Raw genomic sequence first — 19,455 nt, forward strand, 5'->3', positions numbered from 1 at the left:
TTCATAGTTTTATACATCTTTGTTGTACTGACATTCATAAACTTCCCTTTCATTTCTACCTCTTGTCTCTATCCATTCATAAAATTTATTCCATGTTCTGTAATATTTCGAGTCTTCTTTATCTTTAATTTTTAAAGTTAATCTGTCCATTTCAGCACAATCCCAAATTCTCCTAATTACGTCATCATCTGGTGAGGTGTTCACATTTTTTCCCATTATTTAGCATATATAATTCCAGCTGCCATCAATATATGTAACATTAAGTAAATGGTTGCTTTATCATAACTTTCTGACAATATACCTAAGAGGCATGTTTCTGGTTTGAACTCACTATATCGTTCAGTTATCATTTCTAGCCATTTATGGCTTTTCCCCCTTGTTTTCTTACATGTCCACCACATTTGGTAGTATGTTCCTGGAATCTGATTGCATTTCCAACAATTTGCGAAGGAGTTCTTATACATTTTGGCCAATCTTGATGACAGCAAGGGCCACCTTTAAAGGATTTTGTAAAAGTTTTCTTTATATGCCGCAGCCATCGTTAGTTTGTAGTTTCTCTCCCAAATTTTTAACTATTTTTCTAATTCTATGTTGTATCCAAAATTCTTTGCCCAGGCAATCATTGTTTCTTTTTTTTTAATTGGTTTTTTATTATGAAACATAGTAATACAATTCAACATTATTCGGTTCCGTGGTGTTAATATATAAATACATGGGAGACACTCCCGGTAGGCCTGCTTTCAATGAAACTCTATCAGCTTTTTAGTTTCTTTCTCCCACATATTTCTTTCTCCCACATATTTCCCCTGTGAAATAATTTAAACAATTTAAACAATTCTGAAAATAGAAGATAGCAAAGAAGTGGGAGTGGAAGATAAGCCGCTGTTTGGAAAGGAGTTTGGTTTTTAACTCCGTGGTGCCTCGGCTGAGACCATCATCAAGGCCTACTTTAACTGCGATTGCCAAGGGAGGATAAATTGTTGCGATATTTAATTTTTCTGAGAGATACTGGATCAATTATCTACCAAAAAGGTAAAGAAAAGTAAGAGGCAGAGATCTTACTCTCTCTCCCCAAAATCTATGACAGTTTAACTACTTCAAACCTCTTAAACAGCTTAAATTGGACGACTTTATGGAGAGGTGTAATCCAGAACCCCAAACCGAACTTCAAACTTTGTCTCCGTCGACTGTATCATTGGGAGAGGGAGATACAGAAAGGGAGCTTTTTTCCCGGATTTCAGATTTAAATTCGCCTGCTAGAATGGATGATTTTTCAAGGTTTATCCCCTCTCCTACTTTTAGCTGTTTAAGAGAAGTTCCGACATATTCAGACCTCAGAGAGATGATCTGTACTCAGAGCATGTTAACTGCGTATACAGTAGATTCAATATATGACCTACTGACATCGATCAAAAGATACATCGAGAGGATCTTTCAATATTTAAATAACCCTCACCCTGCAGCTAAGGAAGGTGAAATTGCACACCTTCCCAATGCGCGGAGAGAGTGGAAGGATTTAAGATCTCAATCCAGACAACAAAGCATTCCAAGTACTGATGTCAACCCTCATCAAGGAAGAAGGTTGTTAAAGAAACAAATTGCTTTAAGGATAAGGAAAATCCCATGCAATAGAGGACGATGGACTTCAAAGGAAAGGATAATTCTCTCACTTGCGCAGCTATTGAAATCTGACCCTTTATTAATAGATCTACTCAGATACGAAAAACTTCCCCAGCATAGCAATTGTGTTCGACTAATACTGCATTTTGACAGCAATACTATTCCGAATGCTGTAATGAAAAGAAAAGGATCCCTGCTCAGATTTGAAGTCATTCCTACAAGAGTCTTCTCGAGTGGGTCTAATAAACCGCTTTTACAAGGACTCAACCAAACATCAAAAATGGTATCTAGGAACCACTTTGCTACCTCCAGGGTCTTTCCTCTAGAATCCGGAGAAACTATGGAGACAGACCAGACCAGGGAGGTCCCATATATGAAGGCAAGTACCGATAAGCCCAAGGATGTTATAATCAGCAAATTTGTCTCCTTGTCTCCAAAGGAGCAAAGGTCGATGTTAATTGAATTTGACTTGTTAAGATCTTCACTAGCAGAAGCCTGCAGTTTAACGAGAAGGCTGTCCAAGTTGGAAGAACGGGGAAAGTATGATCAGACAAGGCCTAAAGTTGTTAAGTCCATCCAGCGGGATAGAAGGGAAGGCAAAAGACTTTTCAAAGAAACAAAGACCATGAACATAGTGGCAGAAGTTCACCCTCCCCAAGTGTGCAACTGCCCTCACCTGTCTTGTTTTCCTTAAGAACGGGTGAGACACTTCCGCAACAACCAGAGGCCACTTTTGACTCCTTTGGCACTCCAGAAAAGGCGGTGGTAGTAATTCCGGGCCCCTCCTCCAGAAGGGTGGAGGGAGAGACACAAGGAGTAGTGCCTCGGGGTGATTGACTAGACAACAAATGGCCAATAACTAGGGCATCTTATATCCCTAGCCTTTCCCTCCTGTCCTGGAATATAGCTGGCTGGAAAGGCACTCCAAACCAGATGGATCTTATAAAACTGATTTCAACACATCATCTCATCCTCCTTCAAGAAACCTGGCTGACTACTAATGATCTACAGATCAGCTTACCGGGCTTTGCCTCATGGCATAAACCGGCAGGCAAAGTCAATTTAAGAGGGAGGGGAATTGGGGGCCTAACCATGATGGTCAAAAGGGATACGGGATGGAAGAGTGAAGAAATTTCTTTAGACCCTCAATTCCAATATATTCTGCCTATTGGATTTTTGTTCAGGGGGATGGACTTAATCTTAATTAATGTATATATTGCTCCTTTTTCACTCCACCTTCTAGGAAGGGATGAATTAGATTCAGTATTAGCTACTTTAAAGGGACACTTTCCCCAAGCAAAAATTATATTAGCTGGAGATACTAACGCAAGACTAGGCCCCTCAATGAAGAGCTATGCTAAGCCCAGAGAAAACACCCCAATACCAGCTTATATAGAGCTAACTTCTACTCTTAAGAACTTAATGATCCAGAATGATAGCAAAGTAGATGGGATCTCTAGAAAGTGGTTTGATGACGATTGCCATAGGTTGAGGGCAAATCTAAGAACCACAGCTAGGAAAGTTAACTGGTCCAGACAGGATGGTGATTATTCAAATATGGTTCAACTCAGGAGAGCATACAAATCCCTCCTGAAAAACAAGAAAAGTAGCTATAACACCAGGATATGGAAAGAGGTAGAAATGGCAGCGAAATCCCAATTCCCTACGATCTTTTGGCACAAGATAGCCAGTATAGTAAAACAACGTTCCCCATTCATGGGGACTGATATATCAGCAGTAAAATGGGAGAAGCACTACCTTGCTTTATTTGATGGTAACAATACAACGAATGTCTTGCAACTGGATATTCTCCAGCAGGAATTAAGGAAATGTCCGGAATGGACTCCAGTTACCTCTACTGAAGTTAAACATATAATACAATCCTTAAAGGCCGAGAAGGCCCCTGGAGAGGACTTGCTGCCTCCCGAACTCTTTAGGTCCAACACTGATTTCTGGGTACCGGTGCTGGTAGCACTGTTTACTTATATCGATAAAGTAGGGATAATCCCTGAAGGGTGGAGGTTAGCTATAGTTTTTCCAATTTTCAAGAAAGGTGACAGAGCCGCCCCATCTAACTATCGACCCATCAGCCTTCTCAATATAATTTCAAAAATGTATACGAAGCATCTGCTAAATAAAATAGACGACTGGTGCTCGGATAAGGAAATTCTGGCAAATGAGCAGGCAGGTTTTAGATCGGGTAGGTCTACCATTGACAATTGTTTTGTCCTTTCCCACTTAATTAATAAATACAAGACCCAGGGGAAAAAGCTGTATACCGCCTTTATTGACCTTACAGCTGCTTTTGATTCTATAGATAGGAACCATCTGTGGAGGAAACTACAAGCCATGGGGATGGACCCCAGACTTATTTTGTTGATCAGGACTCTCTATACTAATACGGCAATTAGAGTCAGATATGCGGCAAATGGGGCCTCAACAAACAGCATACCGACAACTAGAGGAGTGAGGCAGGGCTGCCTGCTGGGCCCTACTCTTTTTAACCTTTATATAAATGATATCCCAGCGCAGATGGAAGATCTTCTGACGCATAGCCCCCAAATAGGCTCAAGATTTATTAATGTATTAATGTACGCCGATGACTTAGTGCTGTTTTCTAGAACCCAAATAGGGATGAAGAGACTTCTCATCAAGCTCTCACGTTATTGTACTACAAACCATTTGACTATAAATATAGCGAAATCCAAAGTTTTAGTCTTTGGCAATAAGAATAAAAAGCATAATTGGCATATTAATGACACAAAGATTGAGCAAGTTACCCAATATACCTATCTTGGAATTGTTTTTTCCAGTGCGGATGGTTGGACTCCGCACCATCAATACCTTTCTCAAAAGGTCAGAGCTGGGGCAAGCCTTGTATCCAAATTAAGTAAATGTATTCAACCAACCTCAATTTTACCAATTCGTAAAGTCTTTCAGGCTAAACTTGTTCCGATTATGCTCTACGGTGCTGAAATCTGGGGTCTTACAGAGGCCCCCATATTGGAGAGAATTCAAAATAATTTGTTAAGAAGGATGCTGGGGGTAAACAATTCCACTTCGGCGGCAGCTGTCAGAGCTGAATTGGGATATTTTTCACTGCACACCTACACAATTACTAGGGCGGTAGCCTACTGGCTAAAAATGACTCAGATGGAAGCCAGTAGACTTCCCAAAATCTGCCTAGAGGAACAGCAGATTTCAAATCCTCAAAGGTATTCCTGGCTAACTCGGCTGTCAGAAATGTTGAATCGATATGGCGTAGGGTTCCCGTTGTGTGACACACTGAAGCAAGTTAAACAACGAATTAAAGATATACATGGGCAAGTGGACATGGCAACTCTTTCAACTAATCACTCCCTTAAGCTTCTGACAGCAGTTAAAACAACTTTTACCCTGGAAAAATATTTACATCTAGAAATGCCATCAATGGAGAGAGAGCTATTTGTCAAGTTTAGATTTGAACTTTTAGATACCAACGTCAAATTCGGCCGTTACCGGAAAATCCCGTATGACGAAAGAACATGTATATGTGGAGGATACGGCGCATATAATATTTGAATGTAGGTTGTATGAGGAAGTAAGAAAAAAATATCTGTCCCCAATTATAAATAAATTTCCCCACTGGAATGTAAGGCATAAATTATCATTTCTATTGAAGGCAGACTCTCCTCCCCTGGTAAGGGCTATTACTCGCTATCTTAAAAGGATGACAGCAATATGAGCCAGTTATATCAAAAAGAATTTCATTGACTGTAAGAAAGATGAGCCGAGTTAGAGAGGAGCTATCTTATTTGGGTTATCTAGTTTTGGAAATCTAGTTATTGAACTTTGATATTGTCAAATTTTAAATGTCACATATTATATATTTTTAGACTGTTATTTCTGTAACTGTTTGATCTTTTTCTTTTTTTTGAAAAGGCCTTCGGGCTATTCAATAAAAGGCTATATATAAATACATGTTATTTACATATTATTCACATAGTATTGATCTTTGCATATACTTTGATATAATTTGAAAGATATAACAAATAGTGATGCACAATTCTTTATGATCATATATACATGTTGTTTACTTGTTTACATAAATTTACATCCTTACTTAGTTGCAATTTAATAATGCGAATAATAATACTCAATTCTTTATGATCATTATTAGTTAACCTTTATACTTCTCAAACTTCACTTTTTGTTTCTTTTCTCTATCCACTCATACCACAACTCCCACACATTATAGTATTCCGTGTTCTCTCTTTCGTTAAGTTCTAGTGTTAGCTTATTCATTTTGGCGCACTCTAGTATTTTCCTGATTACTTGTTCTTCGGGTGGTAATTTTTTCTCTTTCCAATACTGAGCATACATTATTTTTGCCGCTGTCGTTATATGTATAATTAGGTACTTCTTTTTTTTCCATATTCTGTTTTCAGGATTCCCAGGAGAAAGATTTTTGGTTCAAAATCGATATTGTCTTCTATTATTTCTGTGATCCATTTCCAAATCATTTTCCAAAATTTTTTCACTTGGGGGCAAGTCCACCAACAATGGTAGAAAGTGCCTTGATGGTGGCCACATTTCCCACAGTTGGAACTCACATTGGGATAGATTTTGGCAATCTTGGCAGGGGCTAAGTGCCACCTGTACAGCATCTTATATTGATTTTCCTTATAAGCTACCGCCCTGGTCATTTTAAGGTTACTCTTCCAAATTGTGTCCCATTCGTTTAAATTTATGTTTTGTCCAATATTTTTAGCCCATGCTATCATCTGATCCTTGACCACCTCTTCTACCATGTCGTATTCCAGCAAGTAATTATACAATTTGGCTAATATTTTGTTCTCAGTTCCCATCCATATCTTATCAAATCCGTTAATGCCTATCTCTATGCCAAACTCTTCCTTGTCTAGGCAATTATTGTTTAACTATCTCTTCCTCCATTTTATAATTCAGTAAATAATTATATATTTTTTAAATCATTTTTTCATCCATCCCCATTAAAATTTTGTCCAATGCTGTTTATTCTTTGTTTATACCCCATAATGTAACATCTTTTTCGTGCCTTGCTTGGATCTGCAAATACAGCCACCAAGATAAGTCCAACCCCTGCTTCTGCAATTGTTGTCTGGATTTAAGATCACCCCTTTCATCTAAAATATCCTTGTAACATGCAATTTTTCCCCAATTTATAAGATTTGGATATATTATTGCCTCCATTGAGAGAGAGCCAGACTGGTACTTCCCTATAGTGTTGTAGTTTAATTTTTTCCCCAAATGTTAAGTAATGCATTCCTCACATAATGCCTCTGGAAATATTTGTGCACCATATTTCTGCCACACCAGAGAAAGGTATGCCAGCTCAATTGTAAGTTGTGCCCTTCTAGTAATAATAGTCTTCTGTTATTCAAGTTTACGCAATTTTTTAGCCAGGAGAGAGCTGCAGAAATTAAATTTCTGATGATGTAAAAATAGCTCATAATTCACCTTTCTAAACAGCTAGTAACATGTCTAAAAGCAAGATACTCTTCTCCATCTCTTGTCTAGAGTACCATTTAATCCAGAGCCTTTTAATTCCAGAAGTCCAAGTTTAAAGAATGGACTTCTGGAATTAAAGCTCCATTTTTTAGCTAAAACTTAATTCACACCTGTTAGTTTTGCTTTAAACAATATAGCTTTGAGCAGTCTGAACGATTGACAGTGTAAGCCTCCAAAGGTCTGAAAAATATATCATTGATTTTTCTTGGCATTTAAACTAGATATCCAATGTAAAAAAGTGCATCAAGGAGGGACTGGAAAGCTAATTCATACTGAACTGTATTGGGTTTTTTGTTGTTATTTGAATAAAATGAAAAGAAATCCACTATTTGTACCTAGTGTGGAAAAAGAGATGAAATGGGCCATTCTCAACACATACATTCTCTACACTTAAAATGTCTAGATATTTCATCTCTTTTTCCACAATTCTGTTTCTAGATCAGAAAAATTAGTTTTTCCCATGTACCTGCGGGTGCAGCGCCCTGAGCGAGCTGCTGCATTGTTAAAAGCCACTGGGCAGTACGAAGGCAGGCAGGTGAGCAAGGGGTGCCAGCTCCTCCTCCTCGTGCCAACCTTATGCTCTGGGCAGCGTACAGCCAGCCAGCGATGCCTGCCCTCCCCCTGCAACAGCCCACATGGATCCCAAGCAGCACAGCTTTGGGGCCTTTCCTGGTGGCAGTGTTGTTAAAAGCCACCGGGCGGTACAGAGGCAGGTAAGCTGGTGCACGGGAGCAACTGGTGGCAGCGTTCCTGGCTGGCAAGGGGGCGGATGTCCTGGGCTGCATGCGGACACCGACGCATGGGAGAGGAGCAGGAGGGCCTGGGCTACATAGTCCGGGTGAGTGATGACAATAAGCAAGTGAGGGGATGTGTCACACAGTCACACAGACAGCAACTTTCCCAAAATTAGGCAGGCGACGCAGTCAAGCAACCGAGGAGCAGGAGCAGTTGGGCCTGGCCGCATGGTCTGGGCAAACGGCAATGGCAAGCAAGTGAGGAGTGGGTGCAGGCAAGGAACCAGAGAGCAGTCAAAGAACAGTTGGGTGGCGGGCGTGGCTCTGGTGAACAGCCAACGCGGGCAAGGTAAGATAAAGAGGGGTGAGGCAGGGTCAGCCAGTGGTGCAATCAGCCAATTCAATGAACTGGGCAAAAAGTTAAACGGTTCATCCATTTTTTTGCAAATGGGATGGGGGAGGGCAGTGTGATCTATACATGAAGTCTGCTGTCAGCCAGAAAGCAACTTGGCGTGGCGAAGGCACATGTGCCCACAGAGAGGGCTCTGCACACCACCTCTGGCACATGTGTCACAGATTTTTGCCATCACGGGACTAGAATAAAAGTTGTTATTAATCTAATTTCAGGAGAAATCTAAAAATACTGCCAATAAATAAAAATTTCATTAATTATTCCAGATTGAGATGTCTGCAGAGGGAAGCCAATGAAACTCAAGATAGCAGTCACCACTAACTTTTTTGACCTTCCACAATGGGCACCCGTTTCCACAACTGAAAAGCTGCTCTAACTGTTGCGAACGTATTCCTTATTATACTTAAAAACTCTCCCTATTACACAAATGCAGAATCACATTCATTCATTTTGAACTCTCAAAAGAAAGGACAAATGAATCACTTGCTTTACCTGCCCTCCGTTGGTTATAGTAAAAATCCTGGTGGTTCCTCCACAAAGCTTCACATACCACAGGAACCAGAGAGCAGAGACTTCATGTGTCTCTGAAGTGACATTGATGTTGACAAAGCTTGTAGCGAAGTCCCTGGCAGCTCTGTATACAATCCAAAGGCAGGCACAACATATTAATTTTATCTTGTTAAGAAATGAAATAAAATGAAAAACCACTTTAAGAGTGCATTTCCTTAGTTTGACAAGGCGAGATATGTTACATAAATGACAGTTTCCGTTACACACTACTTGTGCACTGTCTAACTGTGTAATGGGTGTTTCACAGTATATTGCTGTTACTATATCCCGAGATGCTCCCATTTTGCTAAATGTAGAAGGATTCACGATTCAATGCTTGGGGACACTTAAATTACAGCAGCACAAGACATCATGCAGGAGTAGGTGATATCCCAAGCTCATTCTCCTCTTGAGCAACTGGTTTGTGTAGTAGCAAGAACCCAGAAACAATGGATTCTGCATATACTGTATATTCAATAGCTGCAGTATGCAATGCTCTTTGCTTTGGGGAACATTCTATTTTATATTATTACCAAATAATTATTCTTCTTTTTTCCAAGTGGAGCCTTATAAAGCTTATCATGAATATCATTAGTAGGTGAAAACAATTATTGGCTTCTTCTTGGATGGGTAGAAGAATGCTAGTAAGAAATCTACCATCTTCCTTGCTGAGAGTGCCTCTATTGGAATAGTGTGATATTTATTCTAGCACCACCCCCTTCTTGGTCTTAATGACTTTTTGAACATGGCATGCTGTTCAAAGGTCAATTTACACCTTACACCTTTAGCTTACAGATTACACCTCCACTGAAAGTTCAATAACTTGATTTAGACCAATCCTCCAAATTTGATTATGATTATAATTTTCCATTTCCATTCTATTTTGCTCCATGTTTAATCAGGTTGCAAACTGAAAAAGTGATAGCAGCTAATGGTTCCTAACTTTTTAATAAAAATGTGTGAATATATTCGGATATTATGGGAAATGCAGCTTTTTATTTCTACTTTGAGTCAGCTTCAAAGTCCTCAAGACTACAGATCTGGAGAAGCCTTATTATTACAAAGACCCTAAGGAGTTCAACACCCTATATCAAGGTGTGAATAATTATTAGGCAGCTTCTTTTCCTCAGGCAAAATGGGCTAAAAAGGAGATTTAACTGACTCTGAAAAGTCAAAAATTGTAAAAAGTCTTTTAGAGGGATGGAGCACTCTTGAAATTGCTAAGATATTGGGGCGTGATCACAGAATCATCAAACGTTTTGTTGCAAATAGTCAACAGGTTTGCAGGAAACGTGTTGAGAAAAAAAAATGCACCTTAACTGCCAAAGATGTGAGAAGAATTAAACATGAAGTTACCAGAAATCCATTATCCTCCACTGCTGTCATATTTTAGAACTGCAACCTACCTGGAGTGCCCAGAAGTACAAGGTGTTCAGTGTTCAGAGACATGGCCAAGGTAAGGAAGGCTGAAATCCGATCACCAGTGAACAAGACACATAAGTTGAAACGGCAAGACTGGACCAAGAAATATCTGAAGACAGATTTTTCAAAGGTTTTATGGATGATGAGATGAGAGTGACTATTGACGGACCAAATGATGGGACCATGGGTGGATCAGTAACGGGCACAGAGCTCCACTTCGACTCATGTGCTAGCAAGGTGGGGTACTGGTATGGGCTGATATTATGAAAGATGAGCTAGTTGGACCATTTTTCGTTGAAGATGGACTCAAAATCAATTATTTGATTTTGATTTCGGTTTAACTCCTAAACCTACTGCCAGTTTTTAGAAGACACTTCAAGCAGTGGTATAGAAAAAAGTCTGCATCTTTTAAGAAGACCATGATTTTTATGCACGGCAATGTTCCATTGCATGCATTGAAGTACTCCACTGTATGGCTAAGCTAGTAAAGGTCTTAAAGATGAAAGAATAATGACACGGCCTCCTTCCTCACCCGACCTAAACCCTATTGAGAACTTGTGGGCCCTTCTTAAATGGGAGATTTATGGTGAAGGAAAACATCTCTGAACAGTGTCTGGGAGGCTGAAACTCAGTAGCTAACTAGATATATAGAAAATCCAATCTATTTTATTGAATAAAGTTATATTATAAATTAGTAAGGGTTGTTTCATTAATCAGGAGTTTTCTTTCTTTCTTCAATGGAAGACCAATGCAGTTACAATGTTATCATCATTTAAGTTTGTATATGCTCTAACATTCTAACATATGATTGGAGATACGATTGTAATACAATTGGTTATCTCCCACTTGAGAAAAAAGAAAATATAGAAAAACCAGTGAAGCATGTTGTATGCATGACATGCAGAAAGCTAGAAAATGGGCATATAGTAGTAAGATTATAACTGAAGATGAATCACTTACTTTGTCCAACAATGTTTGTCAATGAACTGTTTCATTGAAATTTTGTCCAACTCTTTAGCATGTGGTGCATCCCATGGTGCTTCAGCAGGAATCTAAAAACAAACCAAGTGTTGCAAATATGCAGAGTTTATTTGCTGATGTTCTTTTCATGAATCAATAGCCTCAATCCATTGTCCTTGCAATATGGTCATAAAAAGAAATAAGCCCAATCGTGTTGCAAAGTTAAATCATCTATCTCTGCTTTTTTTTTTAACAGGGAGAGAGAGAATATTGCATATGAAATGAATGAAATTGTAACACAACAGTTTTTTTTAAAAAAAGGCACAATCATATCTTCAAGCTAATCCACCCTTGTAAGCAACTTGTTCATGAATTGCAAGTGACATTAGGACTTCAACCCACTAATTGGGGCCATATAATTCTCTGTCCAATAATGAATAAAAAGTTTTTAGCAAAAAGAAAGCATGGAAAATGTATTTTCATTGTCCATCAATATTCCTGAAATAAATATGTACTGCAATAAGATTTGTACATTCAAAAATATTAAACCTTGTCACAAAGCCCTATATTCAATTACTTCTTCTAGAACATAATAACTTTAAGACATTGCAAAACCTATATTTATTGAAGCATATTTTCATTGCAACTGTAGTGATTTTCTCATTTTTCTTCTGCGCATGTCTAAGATGGCGTTCCGGCGCTGAATTCCGGATCCTTGGGGGGCGATGCCTCAGCTTGGGGGGACTTCGGGGGGGTCATTTTGAACAGCTATGACCCCCGTTTGGGAAAAAGAGCACCTGGGGATCCCATTGAGAGCTTTGTTAGCTCTCCGGACCACCCCAGCTCCGAGGAGGACGACGTTGAAGCGCTGGCGGGTGAGGGCGTGCAGGATGCGGCCTGCGGGGGCGGCACTAGCACCGGCGGCTACGGGCGGTCGCGGCGGTGGCGGCCCCCTGACGACGGTGACGTTTGAGGCCCCTACGGAGGTTCCCCACGCCCCTGGATGCCTTGAGGAAGATCTAGAGGCAGGGGGCGGCTGGGGGCGTCCGTGGGGAGGCCGATGGCGGCGGCGGCGGTGATGGCAGCTGATGTCGGGGCGGCTCCCAGCGGCTTGCGGACCTGAACTACAGCATAGGATTCTTCAGCAGCAGCCTTAGACTTAGCTCTGGGAGATTGGAGAGTGTTGGACCCTTGGGGGAAGGGTTACCTCCATGGGGACCCAGAGACACCCCCCCCAGGACAAGCTGGATGGGGGGGGGAACGAAATTGGGCAGCATTATCCATCAGATAATGGTTGAGGGATTTGCAGGGGTCGGAAAAGAACTACAAACCTATGCGGCTTGAATTTCCCCTCCCTCTTCCATCCTTTGGACCGAGTTTAGGCCTATGGGCCTTACTACGGTTACAACTACCCATCTACTTTGGCCTGCTGAATTATTCCGAATTTTCCCCCTTTTACATCTAGCCTGTCTGAACTCCCTGCCATGTAAAATCTCTTCGACGTGAATTTACGAACTTAAACCTCCTTCTGAGCAGGATACTTGGTCTCCCGGATGCTACTAATCCCAGGAGGGATACTGGTTCTATGGACGTAAGGTCAGTGGGAGGCGGACTATGGCTATCCCCACGCCCGGATTTCCATCAGAGTTTCCATAGGTGGCCTAGGTGAGAGCATGGCTGCCCTGGAAACCTCCGGGGTCGAAGGATATGCACCTCCTTGGCCATTGTCGTGAGAGGACAATGGGCTTGATGGCCTAACCATGGACTAGAATTTTTCCCTATGCCTGTAACATCAGCAGTACTCCCTTCCCTTGGACTTTGTCTCCCCTGATGATTATATGTATTCGGTGTCGGAACTCCTTGCCCTGCGAGATTCTCCCCTCTCGCAGGTTTGGCCCTCCACATTATCGAGGGCCTATCTCGATGACGGACTTTGGAGTCCAGAGAGATGGCATGGAGCAAGGAAGAATTTGTGGGGTTTTTTAGGGAAATTTTTTAAGATTTTAAGGGGTTCTGGGAGGGGGGTTTGTAATGATCTTTCTAGAGAAATTGGGAAGAAGACTCTGGGGGATGGGGGGGGAAATCCACCAGGGTCAGAGCCGAGCCCGGCACAGGGTAACGATTTGGGAGGTGTTGGTCGAGGGACTGGGAAAGGGATGGGGGACGATACCTATGAGGTCTGTACCATCTGCACGGTAGATGGGAGGGGCAGATATGGCGGGAGCAGGGGACCATATCATGTGTTGGGGGCTCGCACTCGCTGTTTGAGAGCAATTGCGTGTCCCGGTCCCCATGGCTCCTCTCGGAGACTAGGTGGCTTAGACACTCAGGATCTGGGCCTTCGGCTGATGTTATGCAATGCCAGGTCCGTGGTTAATAAGGCCCCCCTCATTCACGATCTTATACAAGAGGGAGGAGCGGACCTGGCGGGTATTACGGAGACCTGGTTGGGCCCGGAGGGCGGCGTCCCTCTGGTTGAAATGTGCCCACCAGGCTTCAGAGCATTCCATCAGCCAAGGGCCCAGGGGAGGGGCGGGGGGGTGGCTGTTATTATTAACGAGGATCTGGATCCGAGGGAGACCACTGTGCCTCAGATAGCCGGATGTGAGTCCCTCCTTGTGAGGTGGGGCCGTGGGGTTCAGATGGGCTTGTTGCTTACGTACCTGGCTCCCTGCTGCGTGGCAACAGCCCTACCTGAGCTACTCGACGTGATAGCCACGGTGGCAGTAGAAACACCCAGGCTTTTAGTCATGGGTGATTTCAACTTGCCATCCGTCGGTGAAACGTCTGAGGTGGCTCGGGAGTTCATGGCTTCCATGACGGCCATGGACCTGACCCAGTTAGTTCATGGCCCTACTCACAGGGGAGGTCACACTCTGGATTTGATTTTTGTCTCTGGCCAGTGGTTGAGTGGTCTTGTTATAGGGGATATAGACATGGAACCCTTGTCATGGACTGACCACTCACTCCTTCGCCTAGATCTTCGAACCGCGACCCCTCGCCGCAGGGAGGCGGACCCAACTAGATGGATCCGCCCCAGGCGCCTGATGGATCCTGATAGGTTCCAGACGGAGCTTGGGCCATTTCCTGAGGATCTAGCACATGACTCGGCCGAGGACCTGGTAGCCGCCTGGGATCGGGCGGCTGGTGGGGCCTTGGACCGAGTTGTGCCTTTGCGGCCTCTGACCCGATGCCGATCCCGGGCGGCTCCTTGGTTTACTGAGGAGCTGAGGGAAATGAAGCGCCGGAAAAGACGCCTGGAGAGCGGTTGGAGGGCCAGTCTCGCTGAATCTGATCGAACACTGGTAAGGTCGCATATTAAGGCCTACCTAGTGGCGATAAAGACGGCAAAGTCTAACTACTTTTCCGCCTCTATTGCGTCATCAGGGAATTGTCCGGCCGCCCTGTTTAGGGTGACCCGCGCCCTGCTCCATCTGGGAGTGCGGGAGGATCCCTTAGAAGGCAGGGCGGAGGATTTCGGACAATACCTGTATGACAAAATCGCTCAGATCCGGGGGGATTTGGACTCTGACTGGGTAGATCAGGGCAGGGTGACGAGGAACTGTCTTGAGAATGTTATCTGGGAGGAGTTTGATGCTGTGACTCCCGATGATGTGGACAGGATTTTGGGGAGACTTAGTGCGGCCACATGTTTACTGGACCCGTGTCCCTCCTGGTTGGTACTGGCTTCCCGGGAGGTTACACGAGGCTGGCTCCAGGGCGTCATTAATGCTTCGTTGAGTGAGGGTCACTTCCCCGCTGCCCTGAAAGAGGCGGTGGTGAGGCCTCTCCTCAAGAAGCCGTCCCTGGACCCAGCAATATTGGCTAACTATCGTCCTGTCTCCAACCTTCGCTTCATTGCGAAGGTTGTTGAGAGTGTGGTCGCGCAACAGTTTCCACAATTCCTGGAGGAAACATCCTATCTAGATCCGTTCCAGTCGGGTTTCAGGTCTGGGCACAGCACGGAAATGGCATTGGTCGCGTTGGTGGATGATCTCTGGAGGGCTCAGGACAGGGGTTATTCCTCTGTTCTGGTCCTATTAGATCTCTCAGCGGCTTTTGATACCATCGACCATGGTATCATGCTGCACCGGCTGGAAGAGTTGGGGGTGGGAGGCACTGTGTTGCGGTGGTTCTCCTCCTTTCTCTCCGACCGGTCGCAGTTTGTGTTGGCAGGGGGGCAGAGGTCGACCTCGAGGCCTCTCATTTGTGGAGTGCCGCAGGGATCGGTCCTCTCGCCCCTTCTGTTCAACATTTATGTGAAGCCGCTGGGCGAGATCATCCGTGGCTTTGGGGTGAGATACCACCAGTACGCTGATGACACCCAGCTGTACATCTCCACCCCAGGCCACCCCAACGATGCCCTTGAAGTGATGTCCCAGTGCCTGGAGGCTGTGCGGATCTGGATGGGGAGGAACAGGCTCAGGCTCAACCCTTCCAAGACTGAGTGGCTGTGGCTCCCGGCATCCCGATATAGTCAGTTGACTCCATCACTGACTATTGGGGGCGAGTCTTTGGCCCCCACTGAAAGGGCTCGCAATCTGGGAGTCCTCCTGGATAGGCAGCTGTCTTTGGAGGAACATCTGACGGCTGTTACCAGGGGGACCTTTTATCAGGTTCGCCTGATTCGCCAGTTGCGGCCCTTTCTTGATCGGGATTCTTTGTGCACAGTCACTCACGCCCTCGTCACCTCTCGCCTTGACTACTGCAACGCTCTCTACATGGGGCTCCCCTTGAAGAGCACCCGGAGGCTCCAGCTGGTCCAGAATGCAGCAGCGCGGGTAGTGATGGGAGCAACATGGCGCTCCCATGTAACACTGCTCCTGCGCGAGCTGCACTGGCTCCCGGTGGTCTTCCGGGTGCGCTTCAAGGTGTTGGTTATCACCTTTAAAGCGCTCCATGGCATAGGGCCTAGTTATCTCCGAGACCGCCTGCTGCTACCGATGACCTCCCATCGACCCGTGCGCTCCCACAGAGAGGGCCTCCTCGGGGTGCCATCAGCCAAACAATGTAGGCTGGTGGCCCCCAGTGGGAGGGCCTTCTCGGTGGGGGCTCCCACCCTCTGGAATCAGTTGCCCCTGGAGATAAGAAGAATCCAGGACCTCAATGCCTTCCGTTGTTCCCTGAAAACCTATCTTTTTCAACAAGCCGGGTTGGCCTAAGAAGAAATTTTTAAAATTTTAAAATTCTTTTAATTAGTCTGTGATTCTTAACTTTCGGGCCAAAATTTATATATATTTTTAAATGTTTTAATATTTGTATTCTATGTTTTTTATCTTGGCTGTACACCGCCCTGAGTCCTCAGGGAGAAGGGCGGTATATAAATTGGAAATTAAATTAAATTAAATTAAATTAAATTAAATTAAATTTAAATTTGTTTTCTGTACAAAATAATTGGTCCAATGCATCTGAAATATGCTTTATTGATTGAGCTATAATCTAAGATGTACTGAAGATGTTTGATAGTGATATAAAACAGTTTCCATAGTTTAGACAAAATAGCGATATCTAATTTTTTTTCACTCAGTTTTTAAAGTGTGTATATCAGAATTAATAATGACAGTTATTTAGAAAGACACTTTTTTTGTCTTGGAAGATTTAAGAATAATTTAAGAATAAGAATAATTTTATTTCTATACCGCCCTTCTCCTGAAGGACTCAGGGCGGTGTACAGCCTATTAAAACACAAGACAACATCAGTTAAAATAGTTTAAAATTATTAAATGAATTCGGCTCAAATTTAAAATTTAGTGATCATGCTCTTCGAAGCTAAAAATCCATTTAATTGGTTAAATTTATATCCAACCAAGGATCTTGCTGTGATCAATACAAATAATTGATATGTCCAATGAAGATAAATGTTTTGGAATATATTACAAGGCTACATACGCAAGCAAATGCATCTATATTTAATACAAAGTATATTTTAGTGTTGATTACAAAAATCACCTATAGCTGAATTTTTTTGTTATTTTATAAATACAGATGGTCCTTGGTTACTTGGTCAGCCTCAGTCAGTGACCATTAGAAGTTGAATGGTATTGAAAAAATAACTTCATGTGCCCATATCTATGAAGCAGCATCTCTCAGCCATGGGATTGTCATCACAGTCAGTTTTTCCTGTGCCTTACTTGTTTTTCTTTCCGCTCCCTCCCTTGCAGGGTGCAGGAGGGGATTACAAGAGAATCATCAGACACACAATGGGAAACATACATCAAAAGCAATTACTCCAGGCTTTTTGCATCCTGTGCTTATGGCTGCTGGCCCCAGCACATTGCTTTCAATGCACATTCCTCACTGTGTGCTTTCTTACTCTCTTGAAATCCCTTTTACAGAATAACAGAGTTGGAAGGGACCTTGAAAGTCATCTAGTTCAACTCCCTGCTCAACAGGAGACCCTATACCATTTCTGACAAGTGGCAGTCCAGTCTCTTTTTGAAAGCTTCCAGTGATAAAGCACCTACAATTTCTGAAGGCAAGCTGTTCCATTGGTTGATTGTTCTCACTGTCAGAAAGTTCTCCTCATTTCTAGGTTGAATCTCTCCTTGATCAATTTCCATCCATTGTTCCTTGTGTGGCCTTCAGGTGCTTTGGAAAATAGGCTGACCTACTCCTCTCTGTGGCAGCCCCTCAAATACTGGAACACTGCTCTCATGTCACCCCTGGTCCTTCTTTTCACTAAACTAGCCATGCCCAGTTTTTGCAACCATTCTTCATGTTTTAGCCTCCAGTCCCCTAATCATCTTTGTTGCTCTTCTCTGCACTCTTTCTAGAGGAGGGGTGTCAAACTCAATTTCATTGGGGGCCGCATTAGGGTTGTGCCTGACCTTAGAGGGCCCGGGGGAGGCATGGCTGGGGTGGGCATGGCATCGTGGGTGTGGCTGAGAGTAGACATGGCATGGCAGGTGTGACACAGGACTCGTGTAGTAGGCACCTGTGGTGGCCAAGTGCTAAAGCAGGACTTATCTGAGACCCTCCTTGACTCTCATTATAATCTCTTTCCTTCTTTCCTTCCTTTTCTTCGTTTTCCTTCCCTCTTCATTCTCCTTTCTTCTTCCTTCCCCTCTTTCCTTATTTTTCCTTCCTTACTCTCTTCCCATCTTCCCATCTTTTTCTTTTTCTTTCCTCTTTCCCTTTCTCCTTTCCTGTCCCTTCTTGGATGCTCAAATGCAAAAGGGGAAACATTTCTCCTTTTGTTTTGCTGTTAGTTTGTTTTGATAGCCCTCTGCCAGCGAAAACAGAGTGCACGCACTTACCCCCCGAGCTCCATTTTCTCTGGCAGAGGGCTTCAGAAGGCCATCACAGCTGAAAATGGGGCGTGGGGGGCTGCACACACCCCCAGGCTCCATTTTCACTGGCAGAGGCATCACGGGCTGATCCTTTGTTGTTTCCAGATCTAAGCATCCTGCGGGCCAGATCCGGCCCACGGGCCTTGAGTTTGACAATCCTGTTCTAGAGTCTCAAAATGAATTTCATTTTATTAGGTAGCATCCAGGTACAAGTCTGCCAAGATCCACCTGGATTTTGAGCCTATCATTTAGGGTGTTGGCTATTCCTACCAGCTCAGTACCATCTGCAAATTTGATGAGTTCCCCTTCTACTCCCTCATCTAAATCATTTCTGAAGATATTGAAGAGTACTGGGCCTAAGACAGAACCTTATGGTACTCTACTGCTTACTTCCCTCCATGTAGACATAGTATCATTAAGGAGTACCATACTTGTTGAGTATAGTTTGTCAGCCAGTTACAAATTCATCTGGTGATGATGCTAATCTATCCCACTTTTTTCTAGCTCACCAAGAAGTATGTTGTGGTCCACTTTGTTGAATACCTTCCTGAAGTCTAAGTAAACTATGTCTACAGCATTTCTCTGGTCTACTAATTTAGTCACTTTATCAAAGAATGGAATAAAATTGGTTTGGTATGATCTGTTTTTAACAAACCAGTGCTGACTTCTAGTTAATACTTTACCTCCTGTCCAATGATTGTAAATTCAAACAAACTCCATTCTTATTAATTATCCCAGTTCCAGGATGAGCATTCCAAAGGATGGGTGAGTGGTTAAGAGCCAAACAAAGCTGGAAGGTGTGAAACTGATTAATCTTGTCAGTTTTGAACTGGCTATCACAGTGCCACAGAGATGAGCATTTCAAAGAGCCAGGGGATGGGGGAAAGGGAAGCATAATCAGGGTCATGTAATTTCTCACTTAGTAACCAATCTGCTTAGT

At 43.2% G+C, this 19,455-nt stretch overlaps 1 protein-coding gene across 2 annotated transcripts in view; it reads right to left on the minus strand.

The window, feature by feature from the left end:
• Positions 1-19,455, minus strand: part of LOC117669427 (amine oxidase [flavin-containing] A-like) — a 56,015-nt gene that overhangs the window by 19,407 nt on the left and 17,153 nt on the right. For both annotated transcript variants that reach the window (XM_034423864.3, XM_087871272.1), the window contains 2 exons: positions 11,227-11,318; positions 8,788-8,929 (listed from right to left, as the gene is read on the minus strand). In XM_034423864.3, coding sequence (XP_034279755.1) covers positions 8,788-8,929; positions 11,227-11,318 — 234 coding nt within the window. The remainder of the gene's footprint in view (positions 1-8,787; positions 8,930-11,226; positions 11,319-19,455) is intronic.

This window comes from Pantherophis guttatus, chromosome 5, assembly GCF_059756535.1.
Source record: "Pantherophis guttatus breed Tessera chromosome 5, ASM5975653v1, whole genome shotgun sequence".
In the NCBI taxonomy this organism is placed as follows: domain Eukaryota; kingdom Metazoa; phylum Chordata; class Lepidosauria; order Squamata; family Colubridae; genus Pantherophis; species Pantherophis guttatus.